This window comes from Salminus brasiliensis, chromosome 1 (genome assembly GCF_030463535.1).
Source record: "Salminus brasiliensis chromosome 1, fSalBra1.hap2, whole genome shotgun sequence".
Taxonomy (NCBI): domain Eukaryota; kingdom Metazoa; phylum Chordata; class Actinopteri; order Characiformes; family Bryconidae; genus Salminus; species Salminus brasiliensis.
In genome coordinates, this window is record NC_132878.1 from 88200577 (window position 1) to 88218106 (window position 17530).

A 17530-nucleotide genomic window follows, 5' to 3' on the forward strand; every position below is an offset into this window, starting at 1 on the left:
ACATATTTTAATATGTGACAACTATGTTGGATATAGGGATTTATACATATTGTAATATATGTCATATACTTATCAGCCCTTATTTGATCCATTAAAAAGCCTGACAAACCTGTGGTACATGTGACTCTGTGAAATGGCGAGGCTTATTTGTATGTTCTGCTTCAGTTAATCTAATGTTTTCCTCTTTGCAGAGGCGGAATGACCACTACCTGCTCAACTCCACTGTGGCCTTCCAGGTCACAGGCATGCCGTATCGCATCAAGCCGCACACACTCCCCCAACAGAGTAATTCGGTGAGCAGTAATGAGAGGGTGTGGGTGTAGGACATAGAAAGGAGGGGCAGGAAATGGAGAAGTGGAGGGAATGGGACTGTGAGAGGGAAATGTAGGAATAGGGGGTAGTTGAGTTGAATAAACACTTGTGAAGGGTCTGGCCTGCTTGGCTTTGGATAAGAAGGTGAAGTGGCTTATAAGGTCATGCATAAGGTCATAAATTCCTTCTCTCAAAACCAGATTGTAAGGTTTAAAAAAGGCTTAAACCCTGCTTACGCAGTATCAGTTCAAAGTGAAAAAGAAAACCCAAAACCTAACCTAACCCTAAAGGCCAGAGTACATGGACCGAACAAACACAGGAAGACATGTTACCATGCTCTTCACTTTAGTTCATTTGACTTGTCAGCTCTTTTTCTCAGGACCACAGCAAACGTTTGAATGTTCATGTTTGTTGGGTTGGTGTTCTCTGGCCTTAACACTGTTAAGGATCAACTGGCAGTTTATAATTAATTATTATAATAGTTATAATAGTTAATTATTGAGAATACCACCTTTATTATGACAACAACCTCATATCTCTTTATTGCAACTTTACATCCCCTAAAACTTTGTGTGTGTGTTTGTATAGATCGGCACATTCGTGGTGTGGGCAATTCCTGATGTGTCCTTTGCCATTCCTCTGTGGGTGATTATTCTGGCCATTCTACTGGGACTGTTGGTACTGGCCATACTAACCCTGGCTATGTGGAAGGTAGGGTATTCACACACATACACACACAAACAGTGCTACACACTCAGACGCAGGGCTTGGTATTCAGGAGGTGCGGGTGCATTTTTTTACAGATGTGAATAATGTGGGAATGATATAGGGTAATAACAAAAGATCATGGAGTGCTAGAAGGGCAGGCACTGGTGGGAAGAGTGTCTGGGGGTTTACTGTTAGTGTGGTTGATCACACTGAACTGTTCACTATTGGTTTCACCTATAATGTTTTAAATATGATTTTCCAAATAGAATTTGGAGCACTGCTGTGAGAATTTGATTACATTCAGCGACAAGAGCGTTGATATGGTTAGGATGGTGGATAAAGTAGCTGGATGCCTTTTTTGAAGGGTAGAATCTATCACATGCTGAGCCGTTTATCTTGACTAAAATATTGCTCCAGTGCTTCAAAGAAATCTGTGCTTTAAACTAAAAGCAAGCTGTCCAGATTGTGTATCCACGAAATGTGAAATGTGTCTTCAGCTACATCTCTGCTTCAGTGAAAAAGTAAAACAAAGGATCTCAAATGGAGTTGAAAGAGATGCCTGTGAGAGATAGACAGTCTGAGAGGAGACAGGAGGGTATGGTGAAGAAAGAGGAATGGAAAAAGAGAGGAAGAGACGTACAGTACAGCAAGACAAGGGGGCGAAGTGAGACTCGGATGTGAAACTGGTAAATGAGATTAAGAAAGGGTTGTTGAGCAGGGAGGCCGGAGGGAGAGAGTGAGGGAGTCTTATTGCAGACTGAGAATAAATGAGTCATGTTGATTTTATCAGTGTTTTGTCTACAGTATAGTTCTCAGGCTTTTGATTGAGTCTCTGTGGAGGGGTTTAAAATGAATTGCTTAATATAAACACTGTGTGACCTAAACACATTCGTATCCCCACTTACAGTATGTGTGCAGCACAGAAGACAGTTCAGATAGAAAACTTTAAATAGAGCAATACACCAACTAAAAAACAGCTAATTGTATAGTTCTTGATAACAGCTTCACACTGCCTTGTCATATTTTCATAACCTTTCATAAAATGACCTCAGTGAACCAACACTGTCTTCACTGCTGTATACAGACCTCCTATAGTGTTAGGATTTTCTTCTCTACATGTTTTCTAACACAGTCCCGTTCATTCTTAATGGGATTTAAATCTGGTGGTTTTGTTGCCATGACATGGCCTAAACTTCCTCACTCCTCAACCTTATTTTATCATCTGATGTCTTAATGTGGTGTCTTACATTGTCATGTTGGCAGAAAGCATCATTTTTTGTGGTCCTCCACTAAAATAGATCCTTTTAAACATATCCAAAATAGTCATGGAACCTCAGTGTATGATGTATGCGTATCTATGCAATTATTTTTACTGCCAGGTAATATGGTACTATACTATAAAATATAATCTAAAAAATAGTGGTTTATGTCCAAGCAAGATATTATTCATAGGAAACATCAGACTCATTTCTGTGTTTTTTCTTTATGAAATGGTTCCCTCTTTTGGTAGAGAGTGGTACTGCACTCAGAAATACTGCTCCCCGCCATCACAATCTGGTTGATAGAATAGCATTATAATAAGGGTTGATTTAAAATACATCTGAAGTTGAGCACATCATTGTTAAACTGATTAGAGGGGCTAATAATCAGTTTATCACAGTTATGCCAGGGTGCTGAAGACACACTGACTGAATTCTTTGAACACTGCAAAAAGTATATTTTGTAAAGCATATTAAATCTTATCAATATCTCTATTTTTTTATAAATTTGAGATAGTTGTAAGATTATTGTGAGATTAAAATTTTCCCATTTGTTATTTATTGGAAGATCATTTTTACACAAATAAAATGATCTGCGATAGTTTGTGATACAGTCATACATTATCACTTAAAACAAGCACATTTTTCTACATTATCTCTTCAAACAAGGACATTATCTGTGTATGTCTTAAAACAATAAAAATGATGAGATATTTCTGGAATCATTCATTCAAATTGTGCTATTTATTGAAATAAGCTGTGTGGTCAGAATTATTTGCAACAAACAAGAAAACTTGCATTAGCTCTCAAAACAAGATGAGTTATCTGCATTATCTCTTAAACCATGCAACATGATCCGCATTACTGCTAAAAGAAACAAATGATCTTTATTATTTGTTGAAACACAATTATTTAATCTCAAAATTATATTGTCTTTAATATCTGACTTTACTGTGCCCCTTAACACACACACACAAACATGCACCTAAAGCCAAAACCTCTTAATGTAAATACTTCTGAAACAGTTTTAAAAGTAAGGTTGTAATTAAACCAGATCTGTTCATCTTCATTAACTGCATTGCTCTCTACGCACACTGCCCGTCACTGTTAACCTCTAGCAGAAGCACATCTGTGGAAGTGTTTAAGAGGGGACATGTACTAAAATATGAGCTGCACACTGGGATCTAATCCTCCTGTGTTCATTCTTCCTCTTCTTCAGTGCGGGTTCTTTGACCGAGCGCGGCCGCCCAAAGACGATGACGTTTCAGACCGGGAGCAGCTGACATCCGAGAAGTCCACAGAGGCGTGAGCAAGAAGGCGAAGATGGAGGAAATGCTGGAAGATCAAAAGATGAAGGCGGTGCAGAGAGGAGCTTTGTTGGAGGGTTGTAGTACATGGCAAGGAGACTGCGACCTGAATCAGCCATACAACTCTCTAAATGAACTACAACTCCCAGAATGCACTGGGATCTGTGAGCTGGACCACAGTGCCATTCACACAAACAACATATCTAAAGCAGGCTGAGCTGCAGTGGCCCGCTTTTGTCAAATCTCTCCACTACAGCAGGACTGGAATTTTAAAAGAATCTAAGAAAAAGAGAGTGTGAGACAAGAGACAGAGAGGCCGAGATCCTGATCCTTTGCCAAAGATAATCACTGTAAGCTCCAAGCCTGACCAATACAAAGCCTTCGTTGCTGGGAAAAGAGGATCTTTTTTATACACTACCCCTTTTTGCCTTAAAGAACTGTAACACTGCTGTTTCTGTGAGCTTCAGCAACTCTGACACAGATGAGCTTTTTTAAATTTACTTCGCAATTTACATTTCCACAACCTCTCTGAGTGCCTTTTCCCCCCAAATAGAATGCCTGTGTACCCAAACACACACACACACACATCCATTCAATTAGTTCTTTGCAAAATTTAATTAACATGATTTTCAGTCAGCCGAGTTATGTTTGAAATAGGGCTGCCTCTCTGAATTATATTGGTAATGGAGTAATCTACCCATTACTGACATTTTAATTCCCAAACAATATAGTTGGAGTCTTTGGAGCAGATAATTATGAACCTATTGGCACCATGCCTAATGCCAGACATGGGGGGTATAAACCCCCCCAGCATTGAGCTGTGGAGCAGTGGAACTGTGTTCTCTGGAATGATGGTGCTCCATTTTTGGGATGATTTGGGGAGTTGGGGATGAGGTAGCGTGGTGTTCATCCAACATCCAGACCTCATTAATGCTCTTGTCCCTGAATGCGATCAGATCCTCACAGCAATGCTCCAAAATCTAGTAGAAAGTCTTCCTTGGACCATACAGACAGTAACTCCAACAAAAGGATGAAATGTCTTTTTAATACCCTCAATTTCCATTTCCCAGTACTTTTCTCTATATAGTGTATGTCAGGTTAAATAATCTTACATTTACCAATCTGAACTTTTATTTAAAATAAATAAATACATAAAGCAGTAGTAGAAGCAATCCAACTAAAGAAGCATCAGATACCAAACATATCTTGGCTGATGGACTGCTTTTGGGGGAAATCTGTGGAAATGGCACATTTAATTGTTATTATTATCATCAAAATAAGGACAATCAATACCACAGAGTAGGGCACCGAAGCTGTGTCATAGTTCTGTAGTAGGTGTCATACCAGTTTTAGTAACCCTGGGTATAGGTTGGATTTCTAAATGACAGAAATAAACAGTTTTTTTAAACTAGCAAATGTTGCATCCTGTGCTAAACAAAAATATTCCAAACCTATGTTTCCTCCCAAATCATACTGAAACTATAAGGACAAAAAACTTTTAAGGCACAGACATGGGACAACAGTGGCAATTTTAGAAGATTTCATTTATTTCTGTCACTCAAAAATTCCTCTTAGACCCAGAGTTCCCAACATGAGCATGATGACCATGATCCCCGTTTACCAGCTGATCCCACCAGATAGCAGGAGTGGTCCATGACTAGATATAAATATGTGCAATATTGCGACATTTTTTGAGTTGCTGAATCATTTGTACACTGGCTCTATTTTGTTTAAAATGTGTTAACTTGAGGTTCAGGTTGTTCTGTATATAGCGTTTAAAGAGTATTATTTGTTAAAGCTGTATGACTGATGTAGACGCCACTCTGACCATGTAAAAAGGGAACACAATTGTCACCATTTTTGTCTTTCAGTTTTCATTTTCATGTATAAAACATTCAAGTCTTCAATTTTGTTTCATAGTTTGAGGATAAAATGTCAGTAACTTTAAAATCTAATAACAAGGTCATTTCTCAAGTATAGATGTCACCAATGTAACCATTCATTCATATTTCTGAAAGATACACAGCCAACACACATGGAAGCATATGCAGTGACATTTTGGCAATTATAGAATATACAAGACATCCCCCAAAGAAGCCTTTAAGCTCTTATTGAGAACCTTTGTTGAAAATTGTTGAAAAGTTTGTTTACTGCCTATTGTAATGTTTAGCTCTATACAAAGTCAAATTTTAAGACCCACTGTCAGCCTTAAATAAATTTTGTACATAAGGTTTGAGGTTTGTTTGATTTTTCTTAAAGAAATTATTGGAAAAATGTAATTGTTGCCTAGTTATACTGTAAAAAGCCAGCACCACCCTTCATTGTTTGATTTTCAGTCAAAGCTGTCATTATTAACAAATCATGAAAAAAACAGTACACATAAAATGAACAGAAACAGTCTGAAGCCAAAAACAGTGTGTCATTGTCGGCTTTGACTGTGTGGTGTTTGAGTCTACTCTGGTAGACAGTTTGAACATCGCTGACTGAAAACATAAATATCACAGCTAAACTATCCATAATCAGGTTGGTAGCTGAGTTTCTCAAAAGTGTTAATTCTTTTAAGTGTAAGTTAAGTGTAATTCTTTTATTCTCATATTTAGGTCATTTGTAACAGTCTTTTACACTGTCTTTTTACACTTCTCTCAAAAAAAAGTAAATATTTTCTAACCATACAATACCTTCTCACTTAGTCTTAGACTAATAGTCCAGGAAAAAAAGAGGGTGCAACTGGTTCACTGGACAGTGATTCACTCATCTTGTTTAAACAGCTTCTCACAATCTTTTAAAATCTTTTTTTTTTCTTTTAAAACCAGAAAACTGTCACTTTTAATACAAAGGTTTAGCATTCAACTCTCTTGAGGGAACAGTGTCTAACCCAGTTTGGTGTTTTTTGTTCTCTAACACACCTACTGGAACTGGCTTTTACCTAAGACTTGACTCAGATGTGTTTCAGATCGAAGCTCTCTGTTTTATGGCATCCCTCCAAAGACCTCTTTTTAGCATCATTTGTTGTTTTGTTTTCTTAAGACAATGAGCAGAAACAATGTGGTAAAAAAACAATGAAGTAACCAATGAAGAGCCTTTTGTGTAACATTTTCTACAGACTACTGAAAGCACATTTCCTTATCCAGAAAACATTTTACCTGGACTACAGCACCAGCCATGGGCATGCCATCTAGGACACCCAAAATGCTAAACTGAATTGCATGCAGGTGTTTTCGACCCAGTCAACACCAGGATGTTGCAGAATTCTGCCAAATACGCCCTGAATGTCAACCAACTGCACCATCAAAGAAGTCTGATTAGAGAGCCCATGGTAATAAATGTATACACTTACTGGTCGATGTTGTGAAGCAATGGCCATTGAAGTCTGTAAAAGAAGGTGCACAGCAATGGTATGAAGTACATTGTGTTAACACTGAAATTGGTTTCATTATTTTTGTAACCTATCTGCATGATACATGGATTATCCCAGGGTAAGTATATAGATGGTTGTAGGGGAGTCATCCACTTTATCTGTTGTAGTGCAGCACTGACATCTAGTCCAGTACTAATTTGTATGACTGCAGATTAATGCACAATGTTGCATATGGTTCCTTATAACCAAGTCATTTATTCCATTTATCTTTAAGTTTCACCTTTCTTCAATAAAACTGAGCATGTTGTCCTTTGGTTTTGGTGCGATGGACCCCGATCTCCTTTCTGGACGCATACTATACTCTCCAGAACTTTCACGTTAAATCATGTCAAATTGTTAGATAATCTCAAATTCAGTATCTTCCACTCGCAGTGCACCTGCCACTCAGACATTTTGCTTAGACCCAGAGTTACTAACATGAGCATGGTCATGATCTCCATCATATGTTTTTTTTTTTTTATTATTATTATTTCAGCTTGTATTCCTCCTTGATACATATTTGATATCATTACTGGATCATTTGTACACTGGCTCTATTTTGTTTAAAATGTGTTAACTTGAGGTTCAGGTTGTTCTGTATTTAGCACTTAAAGAGGATTATTTGTTAAAGCTGTCTAACTGATGTAGACGCCACTCATTTTTGTCTTTCAGTTTTCTTAAAGTCTTCAGTTTTGTTTTATAGTTTGGGGGTAGAATTTTAATAACTTTAAGTGTAAGGTAATTATAAGGTCAATTCTCAAGTCTAGATGTCACCAAAGCAAGCATTCAGTCATGTTACTGTAAAATTCATCGCCAACACGCAAAGAAGTACATTGTTGCTGTCCAATGAAAAACATGTATCTCCAAAAAGGTGATTTTACAGAAGAAAGCAAAAATGCTCTTAACTATAATATATAATATATAAAATATATAATAATCAAATCAAATCACGTTTATTGTTACGTCACATTACACAGGTGTAAAGGTGAGTGAAAAACATGGGTGAATCGTCCATTACAGTAGTACAAACAAGAACACATTTACAAAATAGTAAATACAAAATACTGAATATTTACACATTTACTTATACTACACATATACACACATTATACATACTCTCTATTTCAATAAGAGTTTAAATGGAGTAATGCCAAGTAATTTGGAGCATTTCTATTGGTTAAAATCATCCAGAATTACTGACAGAGCACAGAGCAGCTACAGGGTTTAAAAAGAGAAGGCTAAAAAAAAAGTCATCCTGGTGTTGACATGTGCCAAGAGTCACAGTTTAGAAGCATGATGAACTCAGATCAGCAGCTTGCTTTTCTTTAGGGCTTTACTGAAACTGCCTTTATCATATTGATACAGACTTCTCATCAATGTGTCAAATAAATGGATTCAGTTTCGATTCAGAGCTTTGAGTCTGACAGCACTGCCAGTTTCCAGGAACAGAGGAATCGACTCTGAGAATGTGAACAAGGTAGACTTCTTGGAAAGACGCCGGACTGAAAGTGAAAGTTCATTAGGGATGATTTCATTGGCTACACCGAACCATGCCGAGAAGATCGTGAGCTCTGGATCTGTCTAAGCAATAAAGGGTCTGGAAGGTGGCAGAAAACCTCTAGGTTACCTTTTTCACATCCTGTGCTGTGCATTAAACCCTCGCCGTTAGCCAACTTCCTACGATGGCCTCTAAACGTGCCTTTTCTGAGGAGGACTTCAGCTGCCCCGTGTGCATGGACATTTTTAAAGACCCGGTTGTTCTCTCGTGCGGTCACAGCGTGTGCAAAGTGTGTGTCCGTCAGTACTGGAGCACTAAAGGCAGCCAAGAGTGCCCACTCTGCAGGAAGCGGTCTTTTAGGAGCCCCCCAGCTAATCTTGCTCTGAAAACCCTGAGTGAATCTTTCCAGGCGGTTCGAGGTCATCCGGAAACGCGGTGTGATCTTCACGATGAAGAACTGAAGCTCTACTGTGTGAACGACTCCCAGCTGGCGTGTGTGGTGTGTAGAGACTCTCAAACACACCTGGAGCACAAATTCCGTCCCATCGACGAAATCGCAGCTGAGCATAAGGTGAGTTTCAGTCCAGTGAAGCCAAAACGCTTGAAACATCTCATGACAAGCAGGATGATCTTCAGGTGATGATCATTTGCCTGCTTTTAGGACATTGTTGAGGGTGCACTGAAGACCGCCACAGTGAAAATCAAGAGTCTCCACAATGCCCAGCTGAAGTGCCAAGGACGAATTGATCACATAAAGGTAAGAATGAGGGACCTGTTGGACTTCTAGTAACATACATTGATCAGTTACATATACATATAGTTCTTAAAGGCGATTCCTGTTCAAAGCAGGAAAATGGCTCGAATTGTGAAGGCTAGACGACTGAGTCTGAGCATCTCCAAAACAGCAGGTCTTGTGTGGTGTACCTGGTATATCCAGTGGTCAGTATCTACTAACAGTGCTCTACAGAAGCTCAGTAAACTGCCCAAAAGCTCATTGATGTGATCCATGAAGGACCCACCTCACAATTTACAGGGCTTGTGGACCTGCTGCTATAATGGCTTGGTTCTAGACACCACAGGACACCTTCAGAGGTCTTGTGGAGTCCATACATTGACTGATCTGAGCTGTTTTGGTGGCACAATGGGGGAGCTACTCAATATTAGTAAGGAAATGCTTTTCATTTTATGAAAGTGAAAGGAGCAGAGGTTCACTTAATTATTCAGTAACTAAAACTGAGTTGTGCTAGTAGTACATGACTGCAGCTCCACTCTCATGGTCTTGATTTATCATGATAGCTTGCATGGGTAAATGCATTGAGCTCATTGATAGCTAGTGTCCTTACTGCCTTCAGTTAAATAGAGACAAACCAGACGTGATTCTGTTTGGCCCTGGCAAAGGAAAAAGGAAACTCAGTTTAATTCAGTTGTGTTGTGATGTATTGATATGGTGGACTAGCATCTGCGGTGAGCGGACAGCAGGGGGCAGCTCAGCACATGGGGGAGAGAAAGGAAAAGAGAAAAATGCAGAAGTGTTTAGGAGTTTGAAGAATAGACTGATGTACAGTCTGTAAAGGAAGTAGATTAGAAAGACTGCAGTACTGATCAGATTCTGTAATCAGACCCGGACAGAACAGTGTTAGTATGGATACAAGCTACATCAGCAAGGTAATCAGTACAGTACACTGGTAGATTATCTGAAAGCTTGAGAAAAAAGGTCGTTTTTCATCTAGATTTTAACATTTTAGAATGTGTCCCGAACACCAATAGGAAGTTTATTCCAGAGTTGGGGCCTTTATAAGAGAATGCAGCGTTGATTCTTCTAAAGCAAGGAACTGAAAGAAGACCAGTGTCCTGCGAATGAAGTGTACGTGTGATGTAGTGATGTCTATCAGCAAAGTATCAGCAAAGTAAGACCACTGAAGGGCTTGGACAATAATGTAGACAGCACCAAATCTAACCAAACTTTAACAGGACTCAGTACTGTGTAGAGTGTGAAAGCTAGACTGAATGGCCTGATATATATGATTGAAAGTCATGCAGCTGAGAGGCTTCAACTCCTTCCATAACTGTAATTAAAAAAGGGAGGTTGTTCTGTAGTTGGCCAATGAGGATGGGTCTAGCCCGGGTTTCTTTAGTATAGGAATGGCTGCAGCTATTTTGAGAGAAAGAGGAACAGTACCTTATGAGAAACAAAGATTTATCAAATATGCTATAAGAGAAGGAATGACAGATACAGCAGATTTATAACACTGTTATCAGGAGACAATGGGACAGTAACCTGAGAAAGAGATGAGCCGGGTTACCTGAAAGTGCCCTGAAGTAACTGTCTTCAGGAAAGTCCATATAGATCTTAGTGATTTTTCCCTTTTAGTGATCTTCCCTGGAAATAATCCATAAATGTTTGACACTGGGTCAAGATGTTCATAATGGGTATTGAAGGAGGGCAAAGTTTGTTTAAGGTAAAAAGGCCTGTGACTGTCAGAGTTTATAAGATCAGAATAGAAAGAGAAACAGGGAGTGTTTAAGGCATCCTTATATTTGGAAAGGGAGAAATAAACAGAAAGACCAGTTTTCTTGTACCGACCCTCTAAACACCTTAACTCTTATTAAGCTCTGAAGTGTGAGTAGCAGGACTAAGTCTATTCCTTAGAGGGGTGAGAGGATTGAGTATAGCAGAGACAGTACTACTGTACTACTGTACTACTGTAATGTGTGACTAAATCTTCAGAAGACGACAATGCCTTAGAAAAATCAGATAAAGCAGAGATCTGTAGAGAACTAGAAATTGCGTGAGTGAGAATAGAAGTGAGATGTCAGGCACTCAGGATGTTAGCCTCCCCTATCCTGAGCCGCCACCCACAGGCCCAAATAAGGACTTTCTGTTTGTTTGAATTGATTCATGTTCATTTGTGTCCATGTGTGTTCGGTTCACGTTCAGTTGTGTTGATTAATGGTTCATGTGTTTCACCTGGGACTGGGGTACTTAAGGAGCTTTAACCCCTTGATTCTCTGCCGAGAATTGACTAATCTGGAATCTCTACGACACCCTGAGGTTCCTTGTGCGTTACCGGTATGTTCAGGTCAGCTCTAGTTCTCGACTCACGTTCAGAAGTAGGTCTCCCATCAACTCTCGTGGCAAGTGAGACACGCTCGCTTCCTGTCCAGGTTTCCAGGCGATCTACGTTCAAGCAAGGCGACCCACGTTTACGGCAGCACGCTGCATATTCAGGTTTACGTTGTTTACGTTAACGCCCCTTCGCCCAGGCTCTGCCTGTAGGTTTAAGTTCAGGTTCCCTTTTGGTTTTCCCCCTTTGTATCTAGCTCAGCTCCCGGCTCCTCCCAGTCCCAGGTTTGTTGTGTTCGCCATTTTGTTAGTCATGTTCTGGTTCTGTTCATTGTTTAACCCCTTGTTGCTGCTCACGTTTTTCACACCCCTTGTGTTTATGCTTCTTTTGGTTAATAAACCCTCTTGCTTTGATCTCCACCTCTGCAAGTGTTCATCCCTCTTGGTCTGGCTGTATACGCCATGACATGAGATTATGAAAAGAAACAATAGATTTTCTATAGGATTTGAGAGGAGACATAACAAGACCATACTTAATGAGCTTATGGTTGGAAAAACAGAAAAAGACATTTAAAGGCAGAGTACATTAGATAGTACCCAGCTGGAGTTAACATAAATATTAAAGTCACTCAACAACATAACAGATGATCTAGATGAAGCTAAGTTTGTGAGTAATAAATTCAACTCCATTTTAAAACCATTTTAAATTGTTATATGAATAAACATTATTTGCATTTATGCACCCCTGACTGACACTTGTGTGGATCATTTCAGCAACAGGCCCAGCACATAAGAAATCAGATTAAGGAGGAGTTCAAGAAACTTCATGACTTTTTACAAGAAGAAAATACAGCCATGATGACCGCACTGAGGGCTGAAGAGAAGCTGAAAACCCAGTGGCTGGAAGTAGCAATAAAAAATATTGATGAAGAGCTGCGTACCCTCTCACGCACCATTACAGAAACAAGAAAAGAATTAAACTCCAAAAACACCACTTTTCTAAAGGTCAGGATTCCTCCATCTCTCCTTCCCTCATTTCTCCCCTTCCATACCTTCTGTTGTCTGATAGGATGTACCGTTCATGATCTTAAACTCTTCCTCTGGTTTTTAACAGAACTTTGAGAAGACTCTGGAAAAGTAAGTAGAATTTACCCCATTTCTCACATTCATTTCTCAGTTATGGATCCAAGCCAGTTAATCCCTGAACTGTGATGGTTTTTCAGAGCCCAGTGCAGCCAGTCAGCTCCAGAAGATGCTTTCCCAGAAGTGGTCAATGTTGCAAAGTACCTGGGAAACCTACAGTACAGAGTGTGGAGGAAAATGCAGAACATTGTTAATTTCAGTGAGTCTTCTTTTGCTTGAAACTCATCAAATAGGGCCAGATGTTTTTCTTTCTAAAAACATTTATGAAACTATTATAAGACAGTCCTCGCTTTGTAGAATGACTTGAAAATCTACGTCTTACTTTTTTTTTGTATAGAAGATGTAATTAGGGCTGGCTGTTATGACTAAACATTTATCTAGATAGGCTATGTAGAGAATTAAGAAAGAGAAATGACTAGATTTAAAAAATATAATGTTATAAAAAGTATAATGTTACATCTCAGTATTTATTTGTAATACCAATAACATAACATGCTGCATATTTAAACAGTAAATGTCTAGCTGTGAATATTAACAATATTTTTTTAAATAACAAACATGAGACAATTACTCTTTGTGGTATTGCACTGACTCAGCAAACCACAGTGGATGATGTTGTTTGAGATGGTGAAATAAAGTCCTTTAATTGAGACATTTCAGCGACATCCTTTAACTTAACTTTGCCTGTGACTTATTTCTTATTATTTTATTATTTTGCATTAATTGTTTTATTGTGAAGCACTTCGTACCTCTGCCTTACAAAAATGCTAGGAACATTAGGCCTTATTCACCAACCATTCTTAAGAAAAAAATCTTCCTAAAACCCCACTGTGTTTTCTTATTTGGGAATTGTTTACAAGGACAAAATGATCCAGCAATATAAGAGCAGAGCTATGAACAAGTCTGCACTTTAAAATGAATCATGAATCTGATGTTTTTTTAGGACTTTTCTACTAATTTAAGAAGATTCTTAAGAAGATGAATTAGGGTCCATCCTTATGAATTTTTAGTGTTTATCCTACAATTCTTCATAGTTTTTTTTCTTAGGAAAGCTTTTGTGAATCCATTCATCTGGTTAATCAAGGCTTTCAGAAGCATCTGATTAGATTAGATTACAAAAATCTGTTGTGTTGGACCTAAAGTCACAAGACTTTGTATTGAGCACTGGAGTAATGAGAATTTTCTGAAATAAATTTACTGTGTATCCATAGGTCCTGTCATCTTGGACCCAAACACAGCTCACAGTGAGCTCATCCTGTCCACAGACCTGACCAGCATGAGGGACAGTGATGAAGAAACGAAGAACCAGGAACTTCTGGACATACCGGAGCGTTTTAACAGGTCTTTGTGTGTGCTGGGCTCTAAAGGCTTTTCTTCAGGGAAGCACAGCTGGGACATTGACGTAGGTAACAACACCTTCTGGATGGTCGGTGTGACCACAGAGTCCGTCCGCAGAAAAGAGCACTCTGTTTTCCCCAGCGGTGCTTGGGGTATTGGATATGATAACGAACAGCTGTGCGCTCGGTCACCTGTGAAAGCGTACCATCCGCTCCCTGTGGCTGCAAAACTGCAGGTGGTCAGAATTCTTCTGGACATGAATGCTGGAGAGGTGTGGTTCCTAGACCCTCTCAGCAGCACCGTTATCCACATGTTCATGCATCCCTTCACTGAAAGAGTCTTTCCATTCTTCCACAGCATGTGTAGTCTCTGTCCTCTGAGGATCCTGCCCCTGAAGTCCTCTGTGGTATTGGTAAATCCTAGAAATCACACGTCACTCACTACATTCAAACGTTTCAATTGATAATAGAAAGGAGATTAAATTAAGATTTGATTTTTTTTTTTTAACAATTGAAAAAATGTAGTGGGGAGTTATACTTAATATAAACTTACAGAATATAAACACAAATAATCACATTACTATGTAACTATTATTTGCAGTTAAATTATATAACAAAATAACCTCTTTATTTCTTAGGGGAAAGTGTTGTTTTTGTGTACAGTACTATGGTCAGCAACATTTAATGTTTTAACGTTTTATATGTTCTAATATTCCTGCTGATTTTACACATTTCTCCATTTCTTAAGGAGACCACCCAGTGACACTTTATTCGGAACACATCAGACTCTCAGTAACAGATCAAGCACATATCAGTCATGTAGCAGCATCTGAACATTCAGTAGATTATCAAGAAACATATGTATTTTATATAGTAGAATATTTGGAGAGTCCAAGTTCAGATTTGTAGATGTTCACCTAAGAAATCACTGATCATCTAGCAGGTCAAAGTAAACTTATAAGCCCAGTCAATCAGCGTGCATAATAACTGTATTTTTATGGCTGTTCTTCAAGGTCCATTTCAGTGTGTCTCACATGAGCTTCACCTCAGGAATAGAGCTAGGTGGTCATCTCAAATTGTATTGGCTTTATCATTAGGGGTGGGAATCTCTAGGCACCTCATGATTTGATTTAGAGGGTTGCGTTCGATAATAAATGATTATTGTAAAGTATAGTAATGATCCATTGTGGTAGGTCAACTGGAATATTTATTAGTGGGGCTGCAGAATAAAAAAAATAGTAATATGTGTCACCCCTACTAGTAGCCTTGACACCGTAGGCAACTTGAACGATCACTGAGAGGCCAGATTTAGCGTGTGGGTACAACAGTAAGAGGGTAGGTGTTGGCATGGTTTTCTTTCGGTTTGTACTCTGGTTTTCCCCTTAGTTTGATATCTAAACTTGGATGTCTTATAATCCATTATCTGTGAAACAAGCCAGGAATCCCTGTGAGACAGCCAAGAAAGGAAACTTCTGCAAATGATTAATAGGGTATGGGTGCAAAGAGGTTCACAACTGGATACTGAATATGAATAGATATAAATAGAAGCTGTTTTTTTTACTTCGTGCTTATACTCACTGATTCTCACTAAGGTCTTGTTCACTTGGTCACTATAGTCAGATCATTAACTAGTGCATCTCAGAAAATTAAAATATTGTGAAAAAGGCGTAAACTGTCATTTTATATTCATAAAGTTTTGGTTTTAAGATGGTTCAATCAGTATTTTATGCTCTGTTCACTTTACGATATGTTCATTACTTTATCTTCATTTAACTTTTATTTTGATATTTTTTTCTTTCAGTTTTATGCTATGTTATTGTATTGTTTTATTTATTTATTTATGTATATATATTTGAGACTGTTTAAGATTGTTCTGTTCAGATTTGTGTAACAATATGTTAACAATAATGTCTAACAATATTAAAGTTAGCTCTAATGGTTCTACATTTATGTGGCTTCTGTACCACATCAACCTCCCTTATTTTAAAACTAAAAAATGATCAAATACAAACTATTGTTTGCTCACAGGGTGAAAAAAACTATAAAAAAAAAAAAACTAAGTGGACAAGCACAATTTTATATTTGTCATTCAATTCAGAAATTTATGCAAATGTTAAACTGCTCTGAATCAGGAGAGAGAAGCTAGTTAGCATTTGCTCAGTTAATTAGCAGGACAACAGTCTGCCCACCAGAGAACAAATTTAAGTCACTTTCCAAGTTAGCCTTTGCTGAGCTAGCTCAGCTACAGCTCCACCGTGTACCAGACAGCTCAGTGCAGCGGCTGATGACCAACTGCTGAGCTACAGAGACAAGTGTTGACCCTAAAAACCTGAGTCTGAGAGAGAAGTTGAGACAGGTTCTGCCATGTTGAGACTTGTAGTCAGTTGGCACTATCTGCTAGCTATATTTAGCTAGATAATGCTAGGTTAGTCAGCATGCAGATCTTGAAGGTGATAAAGGTGTTAAAAACAGGAGAAATTGGCCAAATTGTGATGGCTAGACGACTGGGCCAGAACAGCTCCAAAACATCAGGCAGGTCTTGTGGAGTGTTCCCGGTATACAGTGGTCAGTACCTACCAAAAGTGAGTTAAGAAAGGGACCACTTGTGAATCGACAACAGGGTCATGGGCACCTATGGCTGATTGATGCCATCCATGGAAGCCCCACTTCCCAACTTACAGGACTGCTGCTAACGTCTTGGTGGCAGATGCCACAGGACACCTTCAGGCGTCTTGTGGAGTCCATGCCTGGAATAGTCACATCTGTTGTAGTGGCACAAGAGGGACCTATTCAATATTAGCCAGGTGATGTTAATTATATCTAATAGACACAAAAACAGGTACATATTAGGCAAAAAGGGAAAAGGCAAGAAATAAGTGTACTGCCTTAATAAAAAGAGCAAATGGTAAGAACAATATTTAGTCCTTAATATAAATATGAATATTTTTTAAATCTATTTAGTCATCTCAGTTTTTTAATCAGAAGTGAACAATACCTGTGTCCCAATTATTAAGGTTTATCATGCTTTTTGTCCCCCGGGCCCACCAGCCTGGTAGTAATCCATTCATAGTTGCGTGTAGGTTCTTTAAAAACACACCCATTGAACAGTTCTTTAGAAAAACAATAGCATCCACTCAGTGGATTCAGATTCTTGGAAAAGTATAAATTGACAAGTCAAGTTTAAATTAATGATGCAAACCTTTGATTTGTTTGATAGACTTTATTGTAGATCAAACTGGACATATCTCTTGTCATTATAGGTGTCTCTCTTCAGCTCTTTCAACTCTCCACCTCCTTCTGGGTACTGTAAGTGAAGGAGGAAGTGAAAAGCCCTGCTCTGCACACTGTGTGGCCAAATGCCCATTTTGCTGCTGGTTGTTGAGAGGATAGTCTCTTTTTTTAGCTGTTCTTTTTTGCTATTGAAGTAGAACACACCTAATTTTTGATTGGTATCTTAAACAAAAAGGAGGAAATGGCAGCTAGATGCACCCACTTGGATGAAGAC

The 17530-nt window shown here is 38.7% G+C and overlaps 2 protein-coding genes across 2 annotated transcripts in view; both read left to right on the forward strand.

The window, feature by feature from the left end:
• Positions 1-5815, forward strand: part of itga8 (integrin, alpha 8) — a 113230-nt gene extending 107415 nt beyond the window's left edge. The window contains exons 28-30 of the mRNA XM_072692262.1: positions 192-293; positions 901-1023; positions 3499-5815. Of these exons, the coding sequence (XP_072548363.1) occupies positions 192-293; positions 901-1023; positions 3499-3588 (315 nt within the window). The 3' untranslated portion in view covers positions 3589-5815. The remainder of the gene's footprint in view (positions 1-191; positions 294-900; positions 1024-3498) is intronic.
• A 2778-nt stretch (positions 5816-8593) lies between these two features.
• Positions 8594-15765, forward strand: LOC140566117 (zinc-binding protein A33-like). Its single transcript, XM_072692265.1, has 7 exons — positions 8594-9052; positions 9143-9238; positions 12320-12550; positions 12660-12682; positions 12769-12887; positions 13900-14297; positions 14384-15765. The coding sequence occupies exons 1-7, from the start codon at positions 8666-8668 to the stop codon at positions 14390-14392; spliced, it is 1263 nt and encodes a 420-aa protein (XP_072548366.1). The 5' UTR covers positions 8594-8665; the 3' UTR covers positions 14393-15765.
• The last annotated feature ends 1765 nt before the right edge of the window (positions 15766-17530 follow it).

What these genes read in the sequence shown, in the direction of transcription:
- LOC140566117 (XM_072692265.1), top strand. Translation starts at nt 8,666, where the DNA reads ATGGCCTCTAAACGTGCCTTTTCTGAGGAGGACTTCAGCTGCCCCGTG. An exon ending in AAAACACCACTTTTCTAAAG is followed by an intron (nt 12,551 to 12,659) that starts GTCAGGATTCCT and finishes GGTTTTTAACAG; the next exon opens with AACTTTGAGAAGACTCTGGA. An exon ending in TTTGAGAAGACTCTGGAAAA is followed by an intron (nt 12,683 to 12,768) that starts GTAAGTAGAATT and finishes ATGGTTTTTCAG; the next exon opens with AGCCCAGTGCAGCCAGTCAG.